Genomic DNA, 23,676 nt, shown 5'->3' on the forward strand with positions numbered 1-23,676 from the left:
CGCAGGAAAATTGCCTTGTCTGCAAAGCAAAAAAAGAAAATCCTACAATACAATAAATGGAAAAAAAAAAGAGACGAAGCAAACGATGTGCTACTGCCTGCATATTGTCACTGCTTACTCTCTTTCTTTCTTTCTTTATATATTTTTTTTCTCCAGGGCTATTTTTTACAGCAAGTAATCTGCAGCAGCCTATTTCAGCCCAAAAAAGACTGTAGCAGCCTCTTGACAATAGCCTTTTTCCTATTGGTACACAGATAGGTTAGGATTAAATAATGCTCAACAAACCTGAAAGACTAAAATTCACAACAGATGAAGGTACAAAGTTGGCCAGCCGCTGCTTATCCAAAGAACAAAAAAAATTGGCCCGCCGTAAGCGCGTGCGGACCACAGATGTGTCTCAACTTGCCTAAAGTCCCATTCTCCGGCACTCCCTCGTAAGACTATGGTTCAAAGATTTATTTTTTAAAAAATCAAACCTTTTATAGATAGTATTGTCAATATTAATAAATAATTTAAACAGAAACGGTTGACCATGCAAAGTTAAAACTGAATGAACATATGCGTAAATCATCCTTCTCGGATATGAATTTGTAATCAACATAAAAAGATTTATATATGTAAGCATTTACCATTATTGTTTCTGCCATTCCCCAGCTCTTGGAGGCGCGTGGAATGGAGGTTTTATGAAACCGCAAATGTTTAAAAAGAACAGAAACACCATTGGCTTTCTTTGTAGAAAATCGTTGTGTAGTCAACACCTGCTTCCAGACAAAAAGTGGGACGTGGGTCTGCAATGAACTTGAAATATTCCAGGAATGATGAGCAAAGGGCCCCAAAAAAATCAAAGCTTTTTTCGTTTTAAAAAACCTATTTTATTTCTTATTAAACTGTAATCTTTTTCCATTTAAATATGTCTTCTCTGTACACTGATACATGCATTTCCGTGTAGAGATGCTAGTTATTTTTTTTCTTTTCATTTTTCCTGGGAAAAAAAAAGAACCTTTTTTCTCATTGGTACCACTACCTGAATGTGCAAAAGCTAATGAACTATAGCAGTAGTATATTACAGACAACTTTAATTGGGTCGAACTCACAATAAATTTAATTAGTGCTCCTTAAAATTCCAAATAATGTCATAGTTGTCATCTGCATTACGCAAAATTAAACTATATTATCCGTGACTTTAGTGTTCTTTCTGGTGGCTTATGACTTCAGGAGCACAGGCAACATGATTAAAGACAGGGTTGCTGCCACTGGAAGCAGATTGCTAGTGGCATATTGTTTCTTGTAAGTTTTTCTTTTTCGGGGGTACTGATATTGCTTCTGTATTTTAATTAATGGGATACTCACTAACTCTTATTTTTATCTTCATTAATTCTTACTAAAACTTTTGGTGGTCAACTTTTCCTTTACCCCTTTCCTTTTGTTTTTTCTTGTAAGTGACGGAGGGCTTGCAAAAGGGAACCAAAGTAGCATTTTATTTCTTTCATTTATTTTTTCCTGGGTTTGTCATTTGCTGGGGTTCTTTTTTGTATGTGGATGGGTCTTTTTTGTATGTGGAGGGGTCTTGCATGGAGATGTGCATGAAGGTAATCAGGGAGACAGATTTTCAAATGTAAATGATTTGGTTTGAACCTTCAAAGGAAGACTGAGTTTGGGAGGGAAAGGGAAGTACTATGGAGAGAGTGTGTGCACAGAGGTGGGAAGGGGATTCTTTTGATTATATAGTAATCATGAGTGAATCCATCAACACCAGAGCAGAGAGAAAAAGCACTGAGCTTTTAAAAAAAATAAAAATTCATGAATTAGTGCATGGACTTGGCAAAGAGCTCCCTGCCTGCCTGTCTCTAAATTCACTATCATTTCTTTCATTTTCACCAACCTTTTCAGTAAGAAGCAAATGTGGTAGGGTTGGTAGGTGCGGTTTCTTCTATTTTACTCATTTGCCACCATTGGATAGCTTCCCAGTCTCCACCTCACCATTCTTTATGGCTTACTAATTTACCTGCCCGATGCTTCAAGACTTAAGATAGTACAATGGAACTGGATCAATAGCCAGCAACATTACTATGATATCGATATGAACAATATCAGTATACAGAAAAGAGGAAAAAGCAAAAAACAAGAGAAAAGGAAAAAGAAAAAGGGAATGCTAATAAACATAAGACAAGTTTCCTAATTCCCTGCATAAAAACAGCTGCTTAACACCTATAAGATTACTGTACATGGAAAGCGATTGTCCAGTTTGAAGTTTCCTGTCTTCCACCATTAATTGTCTACTTGATTTAATCTCAAGCTGCTAGTTAAAGATGAGTTTTTAACACTGGTTCATGGATCAGGATCCTTCCCATGAAGCTAATTACCTTGTTCAAGAATTAGTTTATGGAAAATGGAAAAAGTCAAAAGCTATTTACAATCTTACAGTTATTCACTCCCATCAACAATATTTTGATAATCAAAGGGTAATGAAAAATTAACATAAAGTGTGGAAATGAAAATAATGATAAGCGTATCTGGGACCCCAGTTACACATGAATTCCATTATTGTACAGTATAAACACATGCTAATCTTCCATTATCATAGGCTTAATTTCAGTGGATGCTGAGATACTGTCAGAATACAAATAGAAATGAGGAGTCGTCACCAAAAAGCAAAGGATAGGAGGGAACATTTTTGTCCGATTGTTGAATATGTAGGCTTATATTTAGTCAGAGATGTGGACCTTACAAGCACAAGGAGAGAAAGCAAACTAGGCAAAATAAAAGAACAGACACCACTGTTTCAAAAGACAAAAACAGTAGAAAACAGTTGCATTAGAAAACGCTTTCCTCCTCAGTGGGAGTCAGTCCATTTTTAATGAGCTCAGGGACATGGGACTCCATCCCAAGGTTGCTGTTACTGAATTTCAAACCAAGGAACAATTAAATGCGTTTTGGCTTTGGAGTATGAAAGACTCGAAAAAAAAAAAGAGCAGAAAATTACTTAAATAGTACTTACTAAGCAAGTGGTAATCATAACCAAATCATGCCGTTCTAATCTCATCAAACATCATTCCAGACTCAATCAGATCATTGTCAAAAAGAATCAAGTATTTTCCATGCAGAAAAGAGACTTCAGCAAAATCTACGGCCAAATATTTTTCTAAAAACAATCAATTATATATATATATATATATAAATTCTAAAAATCTAAATAGTAAATAACATATATGTTCTTGATAATTTTATTGGCCGTAATGTACTTGTAACACCATGATTTATAAGCCACAACTATAATATTACAATTAACTTTGACAATTGAGTAACAATTGGTTAACAGAACAATCTATGTTTTTTATTATTCTATTTTGGTTACATTTAATTATAATTAATGGTAAATTCATTTGTAAATCTCATCATTTCCTTATTAAATTTTAATGTATAATTCATTAATTTTTATATAGAGATTATACATTCCAGAATTTGAATTTATTAAATTTTAATATTTTGCATGAAATATAATCATTAAATATTTATTTGAATAAAGATGGACTATCATGATCCACAAACTTGATCATCTCGATAATTATTAATATAACTTAAGCATGTAAATTAGATTAATTTAAATTATTTATTTAAATATAAATTTGTTTGATAAAAAATATTTTTCATACTTGTTGTTATGATTAATTACATATATACAATGAATTCATATGCCTAAGAGAAAAAAAAACGTTTCAAACATAGATTAAATGCTTCTCTTATTGGAACATATTGTACATAACACATGAATTAAATAGACTTTAATTTAGTATGATTATTAATTAATATAAGTAATCATGTATAAAATATATTTTACATTAAAATTTGTATTATAATATTATGTTTATTATTAAAAAATCATAATATTTATGTGTAACAGACATTTAAGGAAAAGCAGCCTATAAAGAAACATACGGGATACAGGCTGCTTCCAGCTTTGGCTTGGTAGTTGGGTACATTTAGGCCGAAATCTTTGTTCGGCAAACCCATTTCAAGTCAAACCAAAATCCCTACAGCGGGTGATTTGAGAATTATAGTATTTACTCCTGGTTTCCCTGAAATGGACAGCAAGTCGTAAGGTTATGCAATGCAATGCAATGCATGGTTTGATATTTGAACTTGACCTGAAACCCTGAGGTGTAGCTGAGGTTTTGGGAATTAAATGTGGGTGGGGAGTTATGAGAATCACGTGAGGAACCACAAAATCGAAACAAAATCTAAAGAAAGATTCAGAACAAGAGCCAATAGCCAACAAGCGGGGCCAACAGAGGAGAAGAAAGTGGATTATGAGATCACTGGGGAAGGGGGGGTGGGGGGATGGCTTACCCCATTTCACAAGGACAACAACAGCTGTGACTCTGTAATTCACTGTTTATCTAGCCGTTGAATACGCCCCTTTCTTCTTTGCGCTCTCTTTCTCTCTCACACACACATACAGACATATATCTTTCATGCTTTATTGCTCCTCATCCTGGGCTTAATTAAGAGTCCCTTGCATGGCCAGACTTTGAAAGTCGTTTTTAAGCCCCCCGCCCCCCTACCTTCCACCCTTTTTCCTATTTGTCACTACTGTTGTGCTCTTTTAAACAGTGATGACATATCAAAATCTAAGCCCATGTGTCATGTCAAAATCAGCTTGGATTCTCTCTCTGTCTCTCTCTCGTTTCCTCCAGAGGGCTTTTCTTCTTTCTTTCAATTAAGGGATAGCAGTGCAGAGACAGCTTGGCTTTGATGCACTACAACACTACCACTAGCCTCTTCTTTTGTCAACCTAGCTAACCTAAGCAACAAAAGAAAAAGGATCTCATAATTTAAATACCGGGAGCAAAACCAATTAAACTAGGCACATACTAAGACATTCCTCTATACTCCTATTAATTCCCAAAAGAGTGAAAATAACTTTATACAGACTAGTGGTTGGAAGAATTCAAAGAAAAAAAAAACAAAAAACAAGTGAAGTCTGTGGGGCGTCCTTTTCAGCAGTAATTTCTGCCCCATGTCACAGCATCCCCACCCCAAAGATACCACATGTGCCTTTAATGTTTTCTGAATACTACATGGCTTTAAAAATGCTATCCATTTTGCTTTACTCCTTGCTTGTTAATGCCTGAAAACTATGAAGGATGTTTCTTTTTTTGGTAATGTGGGTTTTTGAGAGCAAACATGTTTTCGACTCGCAAGGAATGTGAAGAAAAGGAAAGCGTTACGCCCATTTCATATTTGAAAACTTCTTCACGTGATGGTTAATAAGCAATTAAAGCTAAGCGCTCATTCTTTTATCCCTTGGTAAACAGTTTTCCACTGTTCCTTTTCTTCCTTCTCCCCCAACTAATTATCCAGGTAAACAGCTGAGCCTTTTTGTTTTTTCCTTTGAGATGACCTAACAAAGTTTATCTTGGATTATTCTCCAATACTTACAATCCCTTCTGTTTACATAAAAATACACATTGGTCAAAAGAGAAATACTCCTTTTATTATAGTTAACAACAAAACAGAGGACGTACAAGTAAAGAAATCACTTTAGAATTTGGGAAATCAATTTTGAAGGTAAGAGTCTTACCACTATCAGATAGGTACAATTTATAAAAAAACATATTGTTTTCATTCTTTCAAGATGTCAACAGTAACATAGTTTTTTTTTTAAATTAATTTTGATTTTAAACCAAAAAAAGTAATGGTCAAAAATAGTGTTATTGACTGGATGATAAATTTCTAGTGGACGGCAATTCGGCATGGCAAGTGCAGGGTCATAAGTCATAAGTCACAACACCGAACCATGATGTGATAAGTCGATGGGTAAGGATCCATCAAGAACTGAAACTGAGACCCAAATCGGCCTGGGCCATCTTTTGCCTAGAGAGAAAGAGAAAAAAACATAAATATATATATATATATATATATATCAACGAAAAACCAGCGGTTTTGGTATTGTAAGCATAATGCTTTAAGGATGATGGGACACCTCGTGAAGCAGAAGCAACCAACAAGATGGTCCGTCGTGACGGCTATGGCCTTAGGGGGCTCTCACCAAAGAAATTCACACATCTACTGCCTTAGCCGATTAATTGAGCCGACCAAACCCCCAATCCCCATCGCTATGCCTACCTTAAAAGGCCTTGTCCAATCCTTCACTTGGCCAATACTTTGCATGAAAATATCTTTTCTTTTGCTACCATTAATACTATTACCTTGCGAGAAAAAAACACTAGTTTCTTCTGAAAGCCGAATGGTCAAAGTTTTACTAAATAAAGATTCTCATAGTCAATATTAGATATATTGCATACGCGACTTCTCTCTCCGTAGCAGGAGGAGGAATGGGTCCAGATCTTACCAAGTACAGATTCTATTTACTGTGTTATAGTCACTTCTCTTTTGTGAGCCTTCGTCTCTTTGCTTAACCTGAAAGAGCATCTACTATTAAACTTTACCCAGTATACAGTTAAATCATCGTTATTAAATTATTTTGTCTGGATGTAATTAGATATAGTGGGTTACATTTAGCTAGAGTTCAAAACCCTTTCTTAATCTCTTTCTTATAAAAGGATCTGAACCTTTGAAATTAAACAGGATTGGTTTGAAGCAAAAGAGCTTTTCTTTTTTCCTTTTTTCAGCGTCAAAACATGATCTTGCTCGATAGTCAAAGGCAGTGGTACAAGCTTTAGCTCCTAAAAGAAACAGAATCCAACGGGGATCAATTAGCAAATAAAGTTGTGTTTGTTCAACAAAAGCTTATATCCCCCAATACACCATATTTCTTCCGACGTTGCACAAAGGCAGTAAAGAACATTACACTAAAGATACAGCCCTGCAACAACAGCCTTCAGGGCTTCAGCTTTTTAACCATCATGGCAGTAAATAACAATTAGGACAGAGAGTCAAGTGGTACTGCCAAACCCCCACAGTTTACTCTAAACAATTAAACCTTGGAGCACAGACTATTGATGAGGAGTTAATCAACAAGATATTCATCCTCTTCATGCATCTAGAAATACATGCAATCGAGTTAGGCCGATAAGCAGATTTAAGTGCTTATACTATAATATCATGCGCTCCTAATATAGCAATCAGACAAACATTCCAGACAACTCTAACAGCTTCAGCATTACCAAACCATTTTACTATAGGGAGGAATTTACAGTGATCCAATTCGATTTTAAGTAGGTTATGAAATCTGCTTTAGTTTTCTGCAATTGGTCCCAGAAGGCAATCACGATATGCAACTGGGGCCAATCAGAATCTTCTGTCGGAGAAGTAGAGGAACAAAACAGTAGGGTTAAAACTTCATAACTATGCATAGAGGAACATATGTATGCATATCACGATATGCAACTGGGCCAACTGCAGCTACATTGTACAACTAAAACAACTAAACCAATGACCTTAAGCTTTTGCGCTTAGTGGTTCAAAGTTAAGCATAAAAAGGCTAATTGCTTGTAATCACACGTGGCTCTCTCTCTCTCAATTAACAATATATTATCTGTCACTCTCTTATGATAAACAATAATAATATTATTATCCTATTTGGTTATTTCTAATTGCTTGCTAACTGGGGGGTTGGAAAGATAGTCATCCTGCTACATTCATCTTAAAAATTCGGAAATGATTCACAAAAATAAAAATGAAAATGCATGGTAGCAGTTCCAGAAAAAGTTTGCACACCCTCCTTTAGAGAAACTATCATTACACTTTTAATGCTAATTACCACAAATAAAATATTCACAGGAGTGTATCATCATGATACAACCTTGAAGTTTGGATATCAAAAACTAACAAGAGATTTCACTAATCTGTTATAACTATAGCAGATTAGCCCAAGGTATACATAAACTTTGTGAAAATTGATGTCTCCAGGAAGCAACCTCATGGCAGATGTTGCGTTATCAATGTTACCATCTTCGTATCAATGATGTAAGCAACTGCAACAGAAGTTATTAATTCTCTATTAACAATATGTTTTTCATTGTATGAGCAGAAGAGTAATACCAATTCAACCAAGCAACAGGTGGTAACTTTAATTTGTTGAGAAATTGCACTTAAGATCATATTAGAGGAGTATATCCTTGAAATTTAGACAAAGGGATTTGAAAACATTTCTTCTTTCAGTTCATAATGAAAAAGAAAGAGCAAAAAGGTGATGTTTTGTAGTTTGGCTTTGATTTTTTAAGTTCTTCCTTTTTTAGCATAAAAAAAAAGAAGAAATACCTTGCCTTGGTTCAAAATTTTCCCAAAACCCCAAATGAACCAAAGAATATCAAAGGGTTCCAATTCATAAATATGCAGAACCTCTAGAATGAAGCACCTCCCATAATATAGAAGATCATTGCTAATTTCAAGATGATTTCTCAGTTTCAAAATCACAGTAGAAAACAAAATGTATTAAAATGAACTTGCGTACATAAGATGCAAAGCTTAAAATTATTTTATGAACATGGTGAATCACGAAAAGTTCTCATACCTCAAATAGTTCAAACGGACTGCCACGTCTGTATACATCATTCTTCTTCTTATTTGTTTCATCGGGGAAAATGCTTATCACTAGTGCTCTCCACCCAATAAGCAACACAGAAGTGCTTCCCATTGTTACTAAGACAAAGGGATATGGTGGAATATGTCCTGATGTTGCAGCTCGTATAATCAGCCCCAACTGTCAAAATAGAAAACAGAACAGAAAATAATTTACCTAGACATGTTGTCACCTAGGTATGTCCAATGCAACTACAAATGAAAAAGAACAGGGGGTGAAAATGTAACTTAAAAGTCACTAAGTATACCATAATCTGTGTATGCATTGACCAAGTCTCACATGTCTATAATGAAATATACAACATAAGTTAACTTTGAATGGAGATTACAAACAAAAGTTACGTTAGGATAGTTTGATGGTGGGCAAAGATGAGCAAGCCTGTTTAAGACAAAATGTTATACGAGGAGCACTAGAACATCAAGTGGAAAACAACACAACGAACATGTTGATTCTAATGTTTCTAAGCAAAATCATGAGGCAAGCAAGAGCACAATATTGACCTCTTAACAAAAAGAATCATTGAAGTTAATTATGTAGCCGCACCTAGCCCCTAGAGTAGAGGTACCAAGTTCAAATTCCCCTCTCCCAACTTCAACTTGAAAACAAGCCCAACAATCATTCTAATTGTTATGAATTTATGGTCATATACTCATAAGAATAGTTTAAATTTGGAAAAAAGAAGAAAATTGGAAACTTACAGGAATTCCCAACGCCCAAGATTTGGCAGCAGCAATAACTGCTTGGGATAGACCATTGGCTCCGCGACCATCCTCACCATAGCCACCAAGGAAGTATGCACTCAAAAACCATCCTGTCAATCCACATTCACTTTTACCCCCTTTTTTTTAAGTTAAATTAAGAAATCATTTTCTCAAATTACAGAAAAAGAAAGTACCAGCCATAAAAGGGTCAGCAGTACGTAAAGTATCCATTGCAAATATAGGGAGGCCATGATTGTATCTTCCAATTGCAGAAAATAAAAGCAAAGCTAATACATCGCCACCAGCTAGCAAAGCCACTCGACTGTTGCATAACAATTGAACCAGTTAAAAGAAAAAGATGAAAAAGTAAAACGTAAAAAAGAAAAAAGAAATTACCCCCATTTGATAAGATGAGAAGAGGAGCTGGGTTTTTCAAACTGGATAACGCCTTCCAAAGGGACATCTTCTTGACCCACAAAAACGGTGTCGTTATTGTTGAAAGGAGGCGGCGGAGGGGTAGATTGTTTGGGAGCAGAGGCAGAGGCAGAGTCTAGGCCTCCCTCAGCCTTGGCGAAAGTGAGATGAAGGGGTTTTGGAGAATTTCTGGTCGGAATGAGTTTGGGTCTTCGACTAGTAGCGGAATTAGAATAGAGAGGTTGAATTGGAGCTGTAAATTTGAGGGAACATTTTCTAGCGGACAGAGCTCCGCTGGGAGAGCTTAGCAGAAGCATGTTTCTCTTCTTTCGTTTTGTGAGTTTTTTGTTCGGCTCAGGTCACGCTCAACTCTTGGCTTGCTTGCATTGCACCCCGCAAATTTTAATTTTAACAAATTATTAATGAAAATAATGAATTCAAAGTAAAGATAGCGTTGATATTTTCTTACAACACTATTCTCGCGGACCTGAACAAAGATACGCAATTTCCTTTTTTCTGTTTTTCATTCCTTCTTTTCTACGGAATTTGATCATTTGAACAGAAATTGTTGAACGTGGTCCGTCCCTAGATTGGTCCATTCGAAATCATATGGTCCCAGTAACGAATTTGATCATCTATAAGGCTGAAAAATCAAAATTTGATGATACAATTGGATTTAATAAAAAAAAGTAAAAAGATTGTACAATTAAGGGGTCACTTATTTTTTGACCACTGCGAAACTATGATACGGTTGATGGTAGCTTAATGCACGTGCGAGGTAAATTTATAGTTTTAGAAATTGCTGGTATATGGTACTAAGCAACAAGGCCACAACAGGAATGAGAGATGAGATTGCGATTTTATAAATTCTAAAAGGATTTTCATGTTTTACAAAAATAGCCATAGATGAGAATACCATTTCTTCCTATCAGAGGGAAATTCTCCTCAAAAACAAATCTCAACTTATTCTACAGGCAAACACTACATGAAATCGAAACATCATGGTAAAATCATAAAATGTAGTGTGTGCATTATGTAAATGGCACACCAAAGAACTCTGAAGAAGAAAATAACAAATAATATGCTGGAATACCAACACATCTTTGGAAGAACAATCTTAAAGCAGCCTCTCACCATCAAAGGGTAAAAGCCTTCACCTAACCTTCCAGAGGCAATTCATCTCACAACATGACAAAAATATAGATCAGTTCCACGATCAGACTAATAATCTTCTTGAGCAATGGAATTCTTGGTTAACTTTAAAGAAGAAGAAAAAAAATTGTTTTCTTCTTATTAGGACTATTTCGATCACAAATGCTCCCAAGAATAGAAATCCAAAATAATCTGAAAGCAATTGATTGTTGCTTACCTTTCAGCTATATCTCATACAAGTGGGTCTGTGTGAGTGTGTGCAAGCATGTTTAGGCGTTTGGGAGGAGAATGAATAAATTAATAGAGCCATAGGAGCAAGAGAATCAATGGATATGTTGAGTTGGAAGTGAGGGAACAATCGGGAAATTGATGAAACCAATGAGATAATAATAACATCAACGCCCAAAAAGGACCAAGAAAGCAATTGTTTGCATCCCAACATGCTTCTGTATTGCTTCATTATTAACATGGCCTAACAGAGAGGTGAAATGCACAAGAGAAGAATCCAAATGCAGTTATATTACAGAGTGCTGAATTCTGTACTGAGAAATCATAATACTTAAGAAGAAACATTAATGCAGCATATTTATGACCCAGAAGATTACATCTAAAAAGGACACTGAACAGTGATGGTTAAACTGCCTAAGCCAATCAGTTAAAGAATTTACTAACCCTTCAAAGCCCAAAGAGAGCCAAGTAATAATCATCTAGAAGCAGCTACAGGTAAAGGCTTAAGTTGTCCATCAAGACCATTCTGATCCTGTTCACTAGAAGCACCACCACTACGCTCTTTTAAACCCAGAGAACCACTATCCAAGTTTACCCCTTCAATCTGAGGGGGTATGGCATTAGCAGGCAGATCTCCAAAGCCACCAGGAACCTGAGTATGTTTCCCATCCACTGCAGTTCCAATAATCCCATTGTACACACCAGATACTGTACCCATCAGACCAACCCCACCATTCATATAAGTAGGATAGATGGATGCACCGCCATAAGGCAGAGGGCAAACTCTTGCTCCAAGCATTACAGGGGCATACAAAGGGCTCCTAGGAGTAGCTGGAGTGACACCATAACCAAACCTACCATAAACTACTGTAGGGTACCCACTACCATAAACACCTGTTCCATAAACATATCCCCCAACAGCATCATACCCAGGAAGAGGAGCATAACCAGGAAAGATTCCATATCCAGGACTATTGGAAGCGTACTCAACAGGCTGAAAACCATTATAAAGAGACCCCCTTACAACGCCGGCCTTCATGTTATGATTACTGTTACCGCCGTTATTTCCCTCTTTTGGGACTGCACGCTTGACCTCCACAAGCCTATTATTCAGCTCATGAAAACTCTTCTGCATTACATTCTCCACGGACTCCTCCGATTCAAAAGTAACAAACCCAAATCCCCTAGGCCGGTTAGTCGAGCTGTCGTGCATCACTACCACATCTGTTATTCTACCAAATCTTTCAAAGTAATTCTTGAACTCTTCCTCAGTTAGACTAGCAGATAAACCACCTACGAAAATTTTTTTAGTCCTAAACTGATTATTGCTGTCAGCAGCATCACTACAATTCCTACTTAACCCACTAAACCGTTGTTGATTTGGATTGTGGTATAGTTGCTGCTGTTGCTGTTGGTTTTGGTGTTGTTCACTTCGGGGTATCGCTTTTTTTACTTCTACCTAGAAAACCAATTAATAATAATACATTAAACAACCCAAAATAATCGTATGCTATCCTTCCCTAAACAATTTCTCACTTTTTACGGCAAGCAAACAGAGTAAATAAATGAAAGTGACTTGAGTGAGGAAAGAGAGCTTTGAACTGACCGTTCTCCCAAGAATAACATGGGTGTCTTGAAGAGCTTTATCAGCCGAAGAAGGTTCAGAGAACAACACAAAGCCAAAACCACGAGGGGTTTTTGTATTCCTGTCTTTAGCTACAACTGAGCTCATAACGTTGCCATATCTGCTGAAATGATCTTTGAGAATAGCTTCAGTTGTCTCCCGAGATATGCCTCCCACGAAGAGTTTGCCTTGATCAGAGTCCATGCTCTGCTAAAACCCTAGCCCCCCAAAACCCTGGCTACTGAAATCAACCAAAATAAAAACAAAAAATTCCTAATTGCACCAAAAGAAACACCAATTACAATAATTTACCCAAAAAAACCCTAATTGCTCTAAGAACAGTAGAAACCTTAACCCTAAAACCCTAGAAATGTTGTACCACTGGAAATAAACAGTTAAAAACCCTAGAAATCCTAAACACAGCAGAAACCCGAAAATTCCCAATTGGAATAAAACCACAGTAACTCTAATCGAAAACAATTAACCTCAAAAAACCCTAATTTCAACAAGAAAAATAAAAACCCCAGGACTAAGCTTTCTAGGGTTCCATGGAAAAACCCTAACAAAAGAACTCGTGGAAGTAAAAAAAAAAAAAAACAACGAACAGAAGAAATTGAGATAAAAGAAAAACCTTTTTTTTGTCCTTTGGCCTTTTCTTTTTAACCTGAAGAATGGGGAAAATAAAAATAAAAAAGGAAATAAAACAGTTTAGCTTCTAACGGAGCAACGAACCAGAGTAAAAGCAAAAATTTGTTTCGAGGAAAAGTAGTTCAAAAATGCAGGTGGGAAATTTGGAATTAATTGCACTTTCTGGGCTTAAGTTAATAATGCTAAAAGCAACAGGCTCACTGTGGATCTCAATTAGCAGGGCCTGATCAATGGGGAACGGATCGTCTGGGTTATTGGGTTTTAGAGCTCAAAAGCCTAACAGGCTTGGAAGTTGTACTCAAACTGTACAAAGTTACTAATATATATAGAGACTTGGGCCATAATCAGGGCTACAGATAATGGATTCAACCTGCCTCCCAGCTCTTCTAAAGCTTTTAGTAACTAGTGCTTGTAGCCTATGTCTACTATGGTGCATTTGGACGTAGTCCAATGATGTATACCAAGTTAAAGAAATAAGACCCTTGATTTATTTATTGATTCTTATTTCATTATAATTGAGATTTCCACTTGTATATTGATCTTATAAGTGACTTATATGATTGGCATTAAGAGTAATGATTAAGCTAATTCCATAAGAATTTTTTTCATATACTTTTAATTTAAAAATTAAGAGAATAAAAAGCGAAAAATGAATATGGGAATTTTAATCTTGGACAAATGGGTCACCTTCTACATTTTGAAAGTGTGTCTAACATATTCCTTTTAGTTGGGGGAAAAAAATTAAGTGTGAAAACTAATATATTCCATTCCATCATAGAAAAATTAAATAAAGAAAAAGAAACCATGATATTGAGGAACAGGAATAGGCAAAAGCAGGGTGCCTGCATTAGATTCTTCTCAGCAAATCAGGTCCAATTTGGAGAGAAAATAAAAGGTGGGAGTTGGACCATGTCCCTCTGATGTCAGCTTCCTCTATTATTATTTCCACTCCGATTCTAACTTTTTGTCCTTCATGTGTAACGCATCATTCTCTGCGAAAAAAATACTAATACAAAACTTTAGTTTTAATCAAATTAAACTAAGGTTCACAACATTAATGTAAAAAAAAATTTTGATGAATTTTTTTTAAAATATGGGTTAGCACGTGCCATGATGCCAAAATACTTTTTGTCACTTGTGCGCCCGATTTGGAGCAATCAACTTGCCAATTTCTTTTTTTTAAGCCATGATGTTTTCTTTTCTCTTTTTTTTTTTTAATATAATATATATTCAATTTGCAGCTATAAAAACTGTACTTGATTTCCCTTTAATAAGCAGTTTTTACTATTTAAAGAAAAGATAGACAGGTAACGGGAGGAATACCGTGTGTTAATAATCATATTGTTTGGTAAGAAATAATCAAGTGGACGCATTGGACTTTGCTTTGATTTCGTACAATTTTCCTGCTACAATGATTATGAAATACCTTGAGGGAGCAGTAAGTAACTGCAATTTGTATTATTTTCTTTTCTAATTTTCTCGGTAGGTAAGATCGGATCGAGTAAGGTGGAAGAGAAGAAAGAAAAGAAAAAAACAAGGTTGCAAAGCTTGTGCAGAGGGATTCAATCCCGAGATTTCCTCACATGCAGGGGTTGCAGCTCAATGCCTAAAAGCAAAGAAGTAATCCATTAGGATAATCAACTAGTCTTATGCGTGCGAATATTCGATATCTGCGCCCCAAATTATTATTTCAAGGATATGTGAACATAAGAATCAATATTAATCATTTATCTAATCAATCTTTTTTCCCACCCACCAATTTTTTTTTTTATTTCTTCTGCATGTGAGACCTAGCTTTGAACAATTCTTCAACAATTGTTGTCGCAATAATCTAAAACTGATCTTCAACGTAGAAAATTTGTGGTAAATATAAACCTAAGAATTAGGATTAATTGGTTTAGCAGCCCTTATAGCTTCTCTCGATGCTCGATGAGGAAATTTAAACTCAGGTAATTATATTTGAAACCATGTTTAACAAACCCTAATAGCCAAATCAAGGGGATTCGGTCTTCGAAGACCTTGGAATTAAACTATTCAACATGATGATGTGAGAAGCCTCTCTACGTGTTATTGTATTAAAACCCTTTCTGGGGTTTACCAATCTCACTTGCATTACTTAATCTTTGTCATCTTCTCGCTGCCAAAAAAAAAGACATCACATAAAAAACTCGATGCTCTCTCCATAAAAGCATTTCTTTTCTTTTTCTTGGGTCTTGGGCCATTTCCATTGCTAATGGACGCCATGAGTGGAGCCCAAACTCCAACCAAAATAAAAGTGTTTATCTTAACATATTTTATTAGTAGTATATTTTGAGTTTAACCAAGGTTTTTAACGTCTTCCCTCTTATTGCCTAAGTTGGTGCTTCCATGCTCGCACTTCTCATGGAAAGCCTAGTCAACCACGTGTCGATCATGAACCACGTTGATATGCTAACGTTGATCAAGATATACTTAGACATGACATGTGAAAATTTGGTTAACGGTTTAACCTTGACTAATAATTTAATTATATAACCCAAAAAAAAAACAGAAGTTGATCAATTCCACATTAGATGTTATACATGAATAATTCAAGTATTACATTACTCTTAATTAAGCAAAACACTCATGAATTTAGAGATAGAATATCCTAAATCTTAGCAATAGAAAATATCTTATTGATAAATTAAATTAATTATATATACATCCAAAGAAAAGGTCTACTAAAGGGTATAAGATTTGGGAATATATATATATATATATATATATTTTTTTATATAAGTTGAAGTTTGAAAATATCAAGTTGGAGTACAGAATCAAGTATTTAAATGGAAATTAAACCAGCTGTTGTTTAAAAGCAAATCAACCCGATAGAACAAAAACAAAGCTGAGTCATAAAAAAAAATATGTGACCTCAACATGCTTCGGGGGCACATGCAAAGCAACTTTATTATACTATAAATTGGTAGTATTAGACAGGGAAACCGCCTTTAAGGTTTAATAAAAAGATGCTAAGCATTTTTTTTTGTTCATCTTGTCCAAAGTGGCATGTAGCTAGTTGTATGTACATTGCAAATTATACATGTGTAAAGTTAAAGAGAATGAGACGAGGGTAACAAAGTGGCGACTAGACTTCATTTAAGTTGCAGGGTAGCCACCTTCATTTAAATGACCCATCTTTCAAGGAAGAGAACAAAATGGTCGTTCCAATCTTTTATTTTTTCATAATTACATGGGCAGAGAGAGAAAGGGAAGGAAGAGAGAACAAAAACCAATGAGATGGAGAGGATGACCACTTTTTGGTTTTTTGAAAGACACAGCCCTAGCTAGAAAACCTTGGAGCTTAGGTTGGTTTTTTAAACAAAGGAAGACACCCAAGTTGATGCACCTGAAAGAGAACAAAGGGCAGGCATGGTTTGGGCCCTTGAAGATTTTTAATTCTAGTTTATTTCGATCAAGAAAACAAAAGGCGATAAGACATGCCTTTGGGATTACACACTTCTTTGGACTTACAAACCCCAAAAAGAGAGAAAAAATATCAAATTAATTTAGATCTTGTTTTTCATGCTCCTCTTTGATTTTGACACCTCTAGGTGTTATTGTTCATAGGTATTAAAAAGAGAGTTTAAAAAAAAAAAAGGGGATTTGCTTTGGAACCCAATGATAAACCCATCCCTATAAGACATTTGTGACCCACTGTTCTGTATATATAAAAAAAAACCCTAACAGACTTATACTGCCACTATTTTAAAACTTCAAACTAATAAAAAAAAACACAAGAATATCATCATTCATTTACATTTACAATATTGGTGTTTCCCCCCAAGTCCCAACCACCCTGTACTTCCCAATGCATTTGCATTCTCTTTTCTCTGTCATGGAAACTCACAGAAAGTTTCTTTCTACCTCAAACTCAGAGAGAGACAGAGAGATAAATGTAATCATGTTCTCAATATCCAAACAAAGTCTAATTTGCTTGCTGAGGGGGACCGAGTGATGATCTTTTTGAGTCAGCAAAAACTCAGCACATATACGCTACAGCTAGAGCCCTCTCTACAGTCACTGACCTAACAAAAAAAAGAAAAGAAAAGAAAAAACTTGTTAGACTTGAAAAGTAGGGGAAGCTACAAAGCTAGTCACGTGAGCATCATGACCTCAACTGGGGTCACCTATGATATGTTTCTTCCCCTCTAATTATTATGTTTGGTTAGGCTTTCTAGAAAAGACTACTTAGTTTATCTTTTCACCCCTTTTTTTTATGTACTAGTTAATTCTTTTTATTATCTTAGCTCAAGAGTATTTTATTATATATATTATTATAGTATTTGTTTTTGGAAAAGATGAGATGCAGTCAAAGATAGGCTTTGCCTTGGTTTTTTTGCTTGGTAGTCCATCCCAGCTGTTGTTTGATAAATAAGTAAATCTGTCTCTTCATTATTATTTGTTCATTTGGTCATTGGTCCCCAACTCCCTATTGTTCGTAGAACCTAATCGCTAGCGCATAGCTTGTGAAGAAAGACGCAAAACCCTGAGGGGCTGAGGCGAGCCGCGTGCAGCGAAGGCAGTAGCTAGGTTGGCTGCGCAAGTTTTCCCCGTTGAAAAGTTTTTGCATTTAAATATTTACTGTAAATGAAATGTTCATTTCTCGATTCGTATAATGATTTGTGTAGAATCATGGTAAGCATTAAATAATTAAAATCTCAATAAATCAATTAGGGCTTAGCTTTTTCTTTTTTTAATTTTTTCATAACTTATTCATCCAATAATCCACATAAAGAGTAGAGCTTAATAAATGAGATGACCCACATAAGCACACAGCAAATGCTTTCTCAATTTTCATTACTAAAAACAGAAAAGAAAAGAAAAAAAAGGGTACAAGTTGTCAATTTCATTTCAATACCAAATCTAATGACGATAAATTTGTTGCTGACATGTGTGACACAACATTATATTTTCATGACAAATACACAGATGAATTACAGAAACAATAATTACAATATCGCGTCAATGGGTACGATGCCTTCGTAACCCCATAAGGAAAAAAGGACGATCAAGATTTTCAGGGAAAAAATAAATACAACTCCTACTATATTTAGTAGTAGTAGTAGTAGTATATACACATTATATGATGATAAGATTTTTTTTTTATAACTTAGTAATCATTAACGATCATGTCGCAGCTTACTTCCAAAACTATAAATAGACACTCAGCCGCTTTCCTAGTGTTTTCCTTTGGAACTCGACAAAGGAACTAATTTTTGCAAGGGCTTAGACGTCATCCGATTCAATAAAATATATGTTTCGTTTTTATTTTAAAATATTTTGTAGATAGTATTTTAGTTGTTCTAATGGGCACCTACAGCATTTTAATGCTTTATGCTCGAAGGCAAAATAATTATGATTACCCTTCTTTATGTATGAATATTACCAACGAAATGATTAAATTTACTCTTTTATTAAATAAGAAAAGCTCAAAATCTGTAAATATCCAGAAAGAAAAAGCAAAAGGCAAATTGTTAAAGTAATTTGACATGGAGAAAAAAACAAAAAGATTTTAAGAAAATTTGAAAAAAAGCATATTCAAAATAGTTTTCCCTCGCATGGCGTCAGTGGCAGAATGAGTACAAAACAGAACAAGTGAAAAACTTCAGAAGCATATAAAAATTAAAAAAGAAAAAGAAAAAAATGAAGATAAAAATTTCGAATATACAGCTCAAGTCCAGAAGGCAGTGATGGTAACTTGCAAACGAACAAGTACACACAAAAACAAAATTGAGGTGCTTTGCTCTCTCCCCTCCCCTGGTTAGATTAGAAACACAGCCCATAACTTTTTCTTCCCTGCTTTCAAAAATATCAAGTGTGTGTGGGTCCTAGGAGCTCCCCTAAGACCTGGTTTTGCAAGTTGGGCAAATCAAATATAACCCGTTAAAAAGAGAAATAGAAATAAAATTCAAGCTAAAATTGTAAATATGGTGATTTGTTTTATTTAGGAAAATAGAATAAAAAGGGAAGGGGCAGGGTGAGGGGGAGGTGGGGCCCAAGGGAATGGCTGTCGGCAAAGGGGGGGCGGACCTCTCCAAACTCCAACATCACAGCATTTACCCACTTGTCATTCCTCTATGTGGTCTTCTTGATGGGATGGATAGATTAGATAAGCGAGAGAACCAAAAACAATGCGGAAATTAAATTCCATGAAGAAAAATAAATTTTTTATATTAGAAAAAAAAATCACAATGGCCCATGTCGTAGGGGCCCACGTGGCATTGTCTTGACCATTCCCTCTGCTGACACGTCAACGTCATTGTACCCACCACCACCTCTCTCCTTGACAAGAAATTATATTACCCGCCCAAAAAAATATATATATTTGTGTGAGGAATCCAAGATGATATGATGGAGATAACTTTGCTCATGCTGTTTTTGCTTTTCCTTTTTTTCGTTCTCAACTTTTCTTCGTTTTGTTTGTTTCTATCCTTAGCTACCCTCTTTTTTCTTTTTCTTTTTTTTTTTCTCTTCCCTCTTTTATTGCAATCCTCGATTTGTCTTCTCCCAGCTAGCCTCCCTTCTTATTTCTCCCTCTATCTCTTACAGCCACGCGCCTTGCCTCCTACTTCCCATCCCACGCCATTATTTCTAGTTGATATAAGTATTAATATTGGTATATTAGTAAATTTTAGTTGGGGTTTGAATTATTTGTACTCTGAGATTTAAGAGGGTAGATTTTGTCTTCATTTTCTATTGACCATTGGGACTTATAATGATACACATTAAACAGATGGGTGGTTGTTTATTCAATTGCTTGCATTGTTATCTCTAAACAATAGAAGAGTAATTAATTAAAGCATTGGCATGGAGTATTCATGCAATAATGGCAACTTCTTTTTTTGCCCCTTTTGCTTTGAGAGGTTGGGGATTATTGGCAAATAATGAGGATTTTGTGTTTCATTTTCTCCGGGGAAAACAAGAGCAAATGAATCGAAAATCATTGATGGAACTTAGTCAACTAGAAGGTCATGTCTCATGTCTGCTGTGTCATAGTGATTTTCACCACAAAAAAACAAGTTCTTTTTTTACATGTAGGACACAAACTAAAAATATCTATTTGGTTTAAGGGACATGAACTTGAATATTGAGTGTCTATGAGAAGGACAATGGACATGATCATCTTGTTATACACTCAGGTTAATTTCCAAGTTTCTATATTACTGAAGCTTTTTGCCCCCTGGGGAGTTAGACAATGAAATACGAGGGAAAAAAAAGGGACTTTTCGGACCTTTTTAACGTTGGATTTTTTGTCTGAGTGGCAACCGAACATGGATGTACCAAATTTGTGGGCAAATTCTACGATCACCAGAGGCAGCACGTATAGCTATGTAAGAAGGAAGAGAATAATTGTTCCTGCCCCGTCCCTCAACTTGTCTTCCTGATTTCAACCTTGAAAAGGATGCTTCAAAAGCATGCATGCATGCCCTTGCAAAGGCATCGTTTTCTTTCCAACCTTTTTTTATCTTCCTTCTCTTAGATTCCTTTTTTTGTTTCCCCCTCATCTTTCTCCTACAATATTCCTTTTATCATTTCTTTTGAATTTCCCAGTTGCATACAACTTTTTCCTTCTTGTTTTTGATCAAACTCGATGAAATAAAAGGGTGCGGCAACACTACATATATATAGACTTATTTTTGACGTGAAAGAAATGAAGTTTTGCAGGCAATTAGCCAACCGAGCTCAGCTTTTTTTTTCCACTGACCTTGAATTTCGCTTTGATTTTAGTTTTCACCAGTGGCAAAGTTATGTGCAATCTGCAGTAACATGGCCCCCATTTGGATATGATCTTTCAACTTGCTATAGATAGAAAATCTTTTGAGAATTTTCCACTGTGCATGTTAGCATTTCTGGTTTTTGTACAATATCACAAACTATTTCAAAATTAAAAAAGAAGACAAATATGGTATACAGATCACTTCTGGCCAATTAAGAGAGTTTCAACTTGACCAGTTGAATGAACGTTTATAAATTTTCTTGGACAATATCACCAATTCAGTGTACTGGAAGTCAAGTACTTGATTGAAATGTAGTGTTTCAAGATCAAAACAAAAGCTAGGTAAGAAGAAAATTTGTTCAGAGGTGGCAGGAACCTACAGCATTTATTTGGGAGTGAATCAAACAACAACTACAATGGTGGCAAACAATAATGTAAAAACGCGTACAAAAACAGTTTTAATAATTTGAGTTTCAGAACAACTCATGTGTCTCCATCCATTAACACAGAACCATTGATTCAATACCAAGAAGCTGCCATGCCCATCTTTGGTGCAGCATGAGATGTTCTTTTTTACCTCTCAAGTGATGCAACATAACATATAGGTGAAATTCAATCATGGTTTTACACCCCTTAGTTTTAAATTTCTCTTGCTTATCGTATGGAAAAGAAACATTAATCTGATCCGATTCTTGGGTTATAATTGAAAATTTAATATTTGTTGGGGGTACAAATCTTTAAATTTTGCCTTTTGGATGTATATTATCTATCACGTCAATGTCAATTTGTGTTAGGCTTTAACAATTAATGGGATATTAAAGGATGTTTCCTTTGGAGTTTCAAGAGCAGCTCATCGTGGGGCCTTTTAGTATTAGATGCAAGCTGGAAACTAGCTACATGCTAGGTAGCAGCCGTCACCACAACATGTGTTCACCAAAGGGGGGAAAGAATTCAATTCGTTTTTTGTTTTGGATGATCGAATACATATGTAAAGATCAATGTGCAAGTTTAATTTGTGCACGTACATTTTCTTTTATATATGTATTATTAGTATTATTATTTTTTTTTTGAAAAGCAAATAGAATTAGTATTATTATTATTATTTGATCTTTTCTTCAATTTACATACATAAGCTTTAGGATTCTTTAGTTATTTCAAATCTATGGTGAATAGTTTGTTCAAGAGCAAAGGACAATTAATTTTGCACGATTACATAAAAGTTATGCAGTCTAGGTTATCGTCAACAAGTAAGATTATTACTGTTACTTTTATTAAAAGGTTACTTGATAATTATATTTAGAGCTTTTTGGATATCTATAAATATGTGCTTATTCTGAGGACTATGAAAAAATTTTAGGGTGTAAAGGTGTTTTGGACATGTGAAATTATGAGAGAAATTAAAAAGAGTTAGTGATTGTAATTTGGAAAATTTGTTCAAGATCAAAGAAAAATTATATTGTATAACTCCAGAAAAGTGCTGCACTCGAGATTAATATTAACAAACAAGTTTATTACTAATATCTTGATATGTAATGGGTGTAATGAGTTAGGTATGTGAAATTAACAATTTGTGATTGAAATCTTCCAAGACAGTAAAAGTTTCACTATGGGTAGAGAAATAAATCTAGATGTGATTAATGCTGTGAACATGTTTGTGGGTTTTATTTTATTTTTTCTTTTTTCATGTGGCAATTTCAATTTCAATTTCGGCATTAAGAAATGATGGCGATACAACTTCGGTTTGGTTAGCTACCAAATTACTAGAAGTGAAACAGCAGTGAAGGAAAATAATGCACAGCTATAAAATGCTGCTGAACTATAACCCTGACAAATGATGAAACCGTTTCAAGTCAAACAGAAGGAATTTGACGAAAACACAGATTTTTTAGGTTGAGGAAATTATTAATGATTGAATGTTTGAAAGGCAACAAATCTCCCGACATCATAACTTTGAACATGTTATTGCAAACGAAATCCTCTGTTTACTGTTTACATTCACGTCTACCTAAGATTATGAGTTCGAAACTGGTCTGGCTATTCTCTCCCCTAAGAAATGAATGACGAATAAAATTTAATGAACGAACACCTAATCTGGCTGCCGAAATTTAAAAAATGCTTGACTTTTTCAATCAAATCAGAAGGCATTAGTCCAAGTTATTACCAAGCTGCAAGTCGTTCTGTTCAAAGTGTTTATAAATTTCACCCACATGTTTTTGGATCCATACTGGAATCAATAATTATTGAACAGGATGAACTCGAAGTGTTGTCCTGAACAATTAAAAATCTCACCCGGCGGAGGTCTTAATGGCGGTTATTTATTGTATTTACCTAAAGAGTACAGGTTATTTATTGTTAGCTAACATCGGCTCTTGGCTCTTTGTTGAAAACAGAGTCTTTCTTTTTCTAACTTTACCCCTTGGAGGACAGTATCAGCTTGTGAGAACATGTACCTTTTTTCCAGCTTTCCATGTTATACCTCTACTTATGCAGACATATTGATGATAAAAGAATTTTTATGTGCATACCCTTCAATATGTACACCATTTTTACAAGACATACGTTGTATTCAGACTCTTTAATCAATCAAGTTGAACTAATTTAGGTCAGGTTTAGTAAGTCAGCTTGT

General features: G+C 35.2%; 2 protein-coding genes across 3 annotated transcripts; both read right to left on the minus strand.

The window, feature by feature from the left end:
* On the minus strand, positions 7,576-10,301 carry LOC18591932. 2 transcript variants are annotated; one of them, XR_001929096.1, is made up of 6 exons: positions 9,643-10,301; positions 9,441-9,568; positions 9,244-9,356; positions 8,702-8,736; positions 8,477-8,634; positions 7,576-7,937 (listed from the first exon to the last, which is right to left on the minus strand). XR_001929096.1 is itself a non-coding variant. In XM_007018368.2 (5 exons), exons 1-5 carry the CDS (start codon positions 9,975-9,977, stop codon positions 7,908-7,910), a joined length of 795 nt encoding a protein of 264 aa, XP_007018430.2. In that variant the 5' UTR covers positions 9,978-10,294; the 3' UTR covers positions 7,576-7,907. The 2 variants fall into 2 exon arrangements, 1 of the variants encoding a protein (XP_007018430.2); XM_007018368.2 differs by lacking the exon at positions 8,702-8,736 and having other exon boundaries at positions 8,477-8,665; positions 9,643-10,294.
* LOC18591933 (RNA-binding protein 1) lies at positions 11,224-13,278 on the minus strand. The gene is made up of 2 exons (XM_018126089.1): positions 12,647-13,278; positions 11,224-12,499 (listed from the first exon to the last, which is right to left on the minus strand). Exons 1-2 carry the CDS (start codon positions 12,866-12,868, stop codon positions 11,516-11,518), a joined length of 1,206 nt encoding a protein of 401 aa, XP_017981578.1. The 5' UTR covers positions 12,869-13,278; the 3' UTR covers positions 11,224-11,515.

The sequence above is a fragment of the Theobroma cacao genome, chromosome 8 (assembly GCF_000208745.1).
Source record: "Theobroma cacao cultivar B97-61/B2 chromosome 8, Criollo_cocoa_genome_V2, whole genome shotgun sequence".
In the NCBI taxonomy this organism is placed as follows: domain Eukaryota; kingdom Viridiplantae; phylum Streptophyta; class Magnoliopsida; order Malvales; family Malvaceae; genus Theobroma; species Theobroma cacao.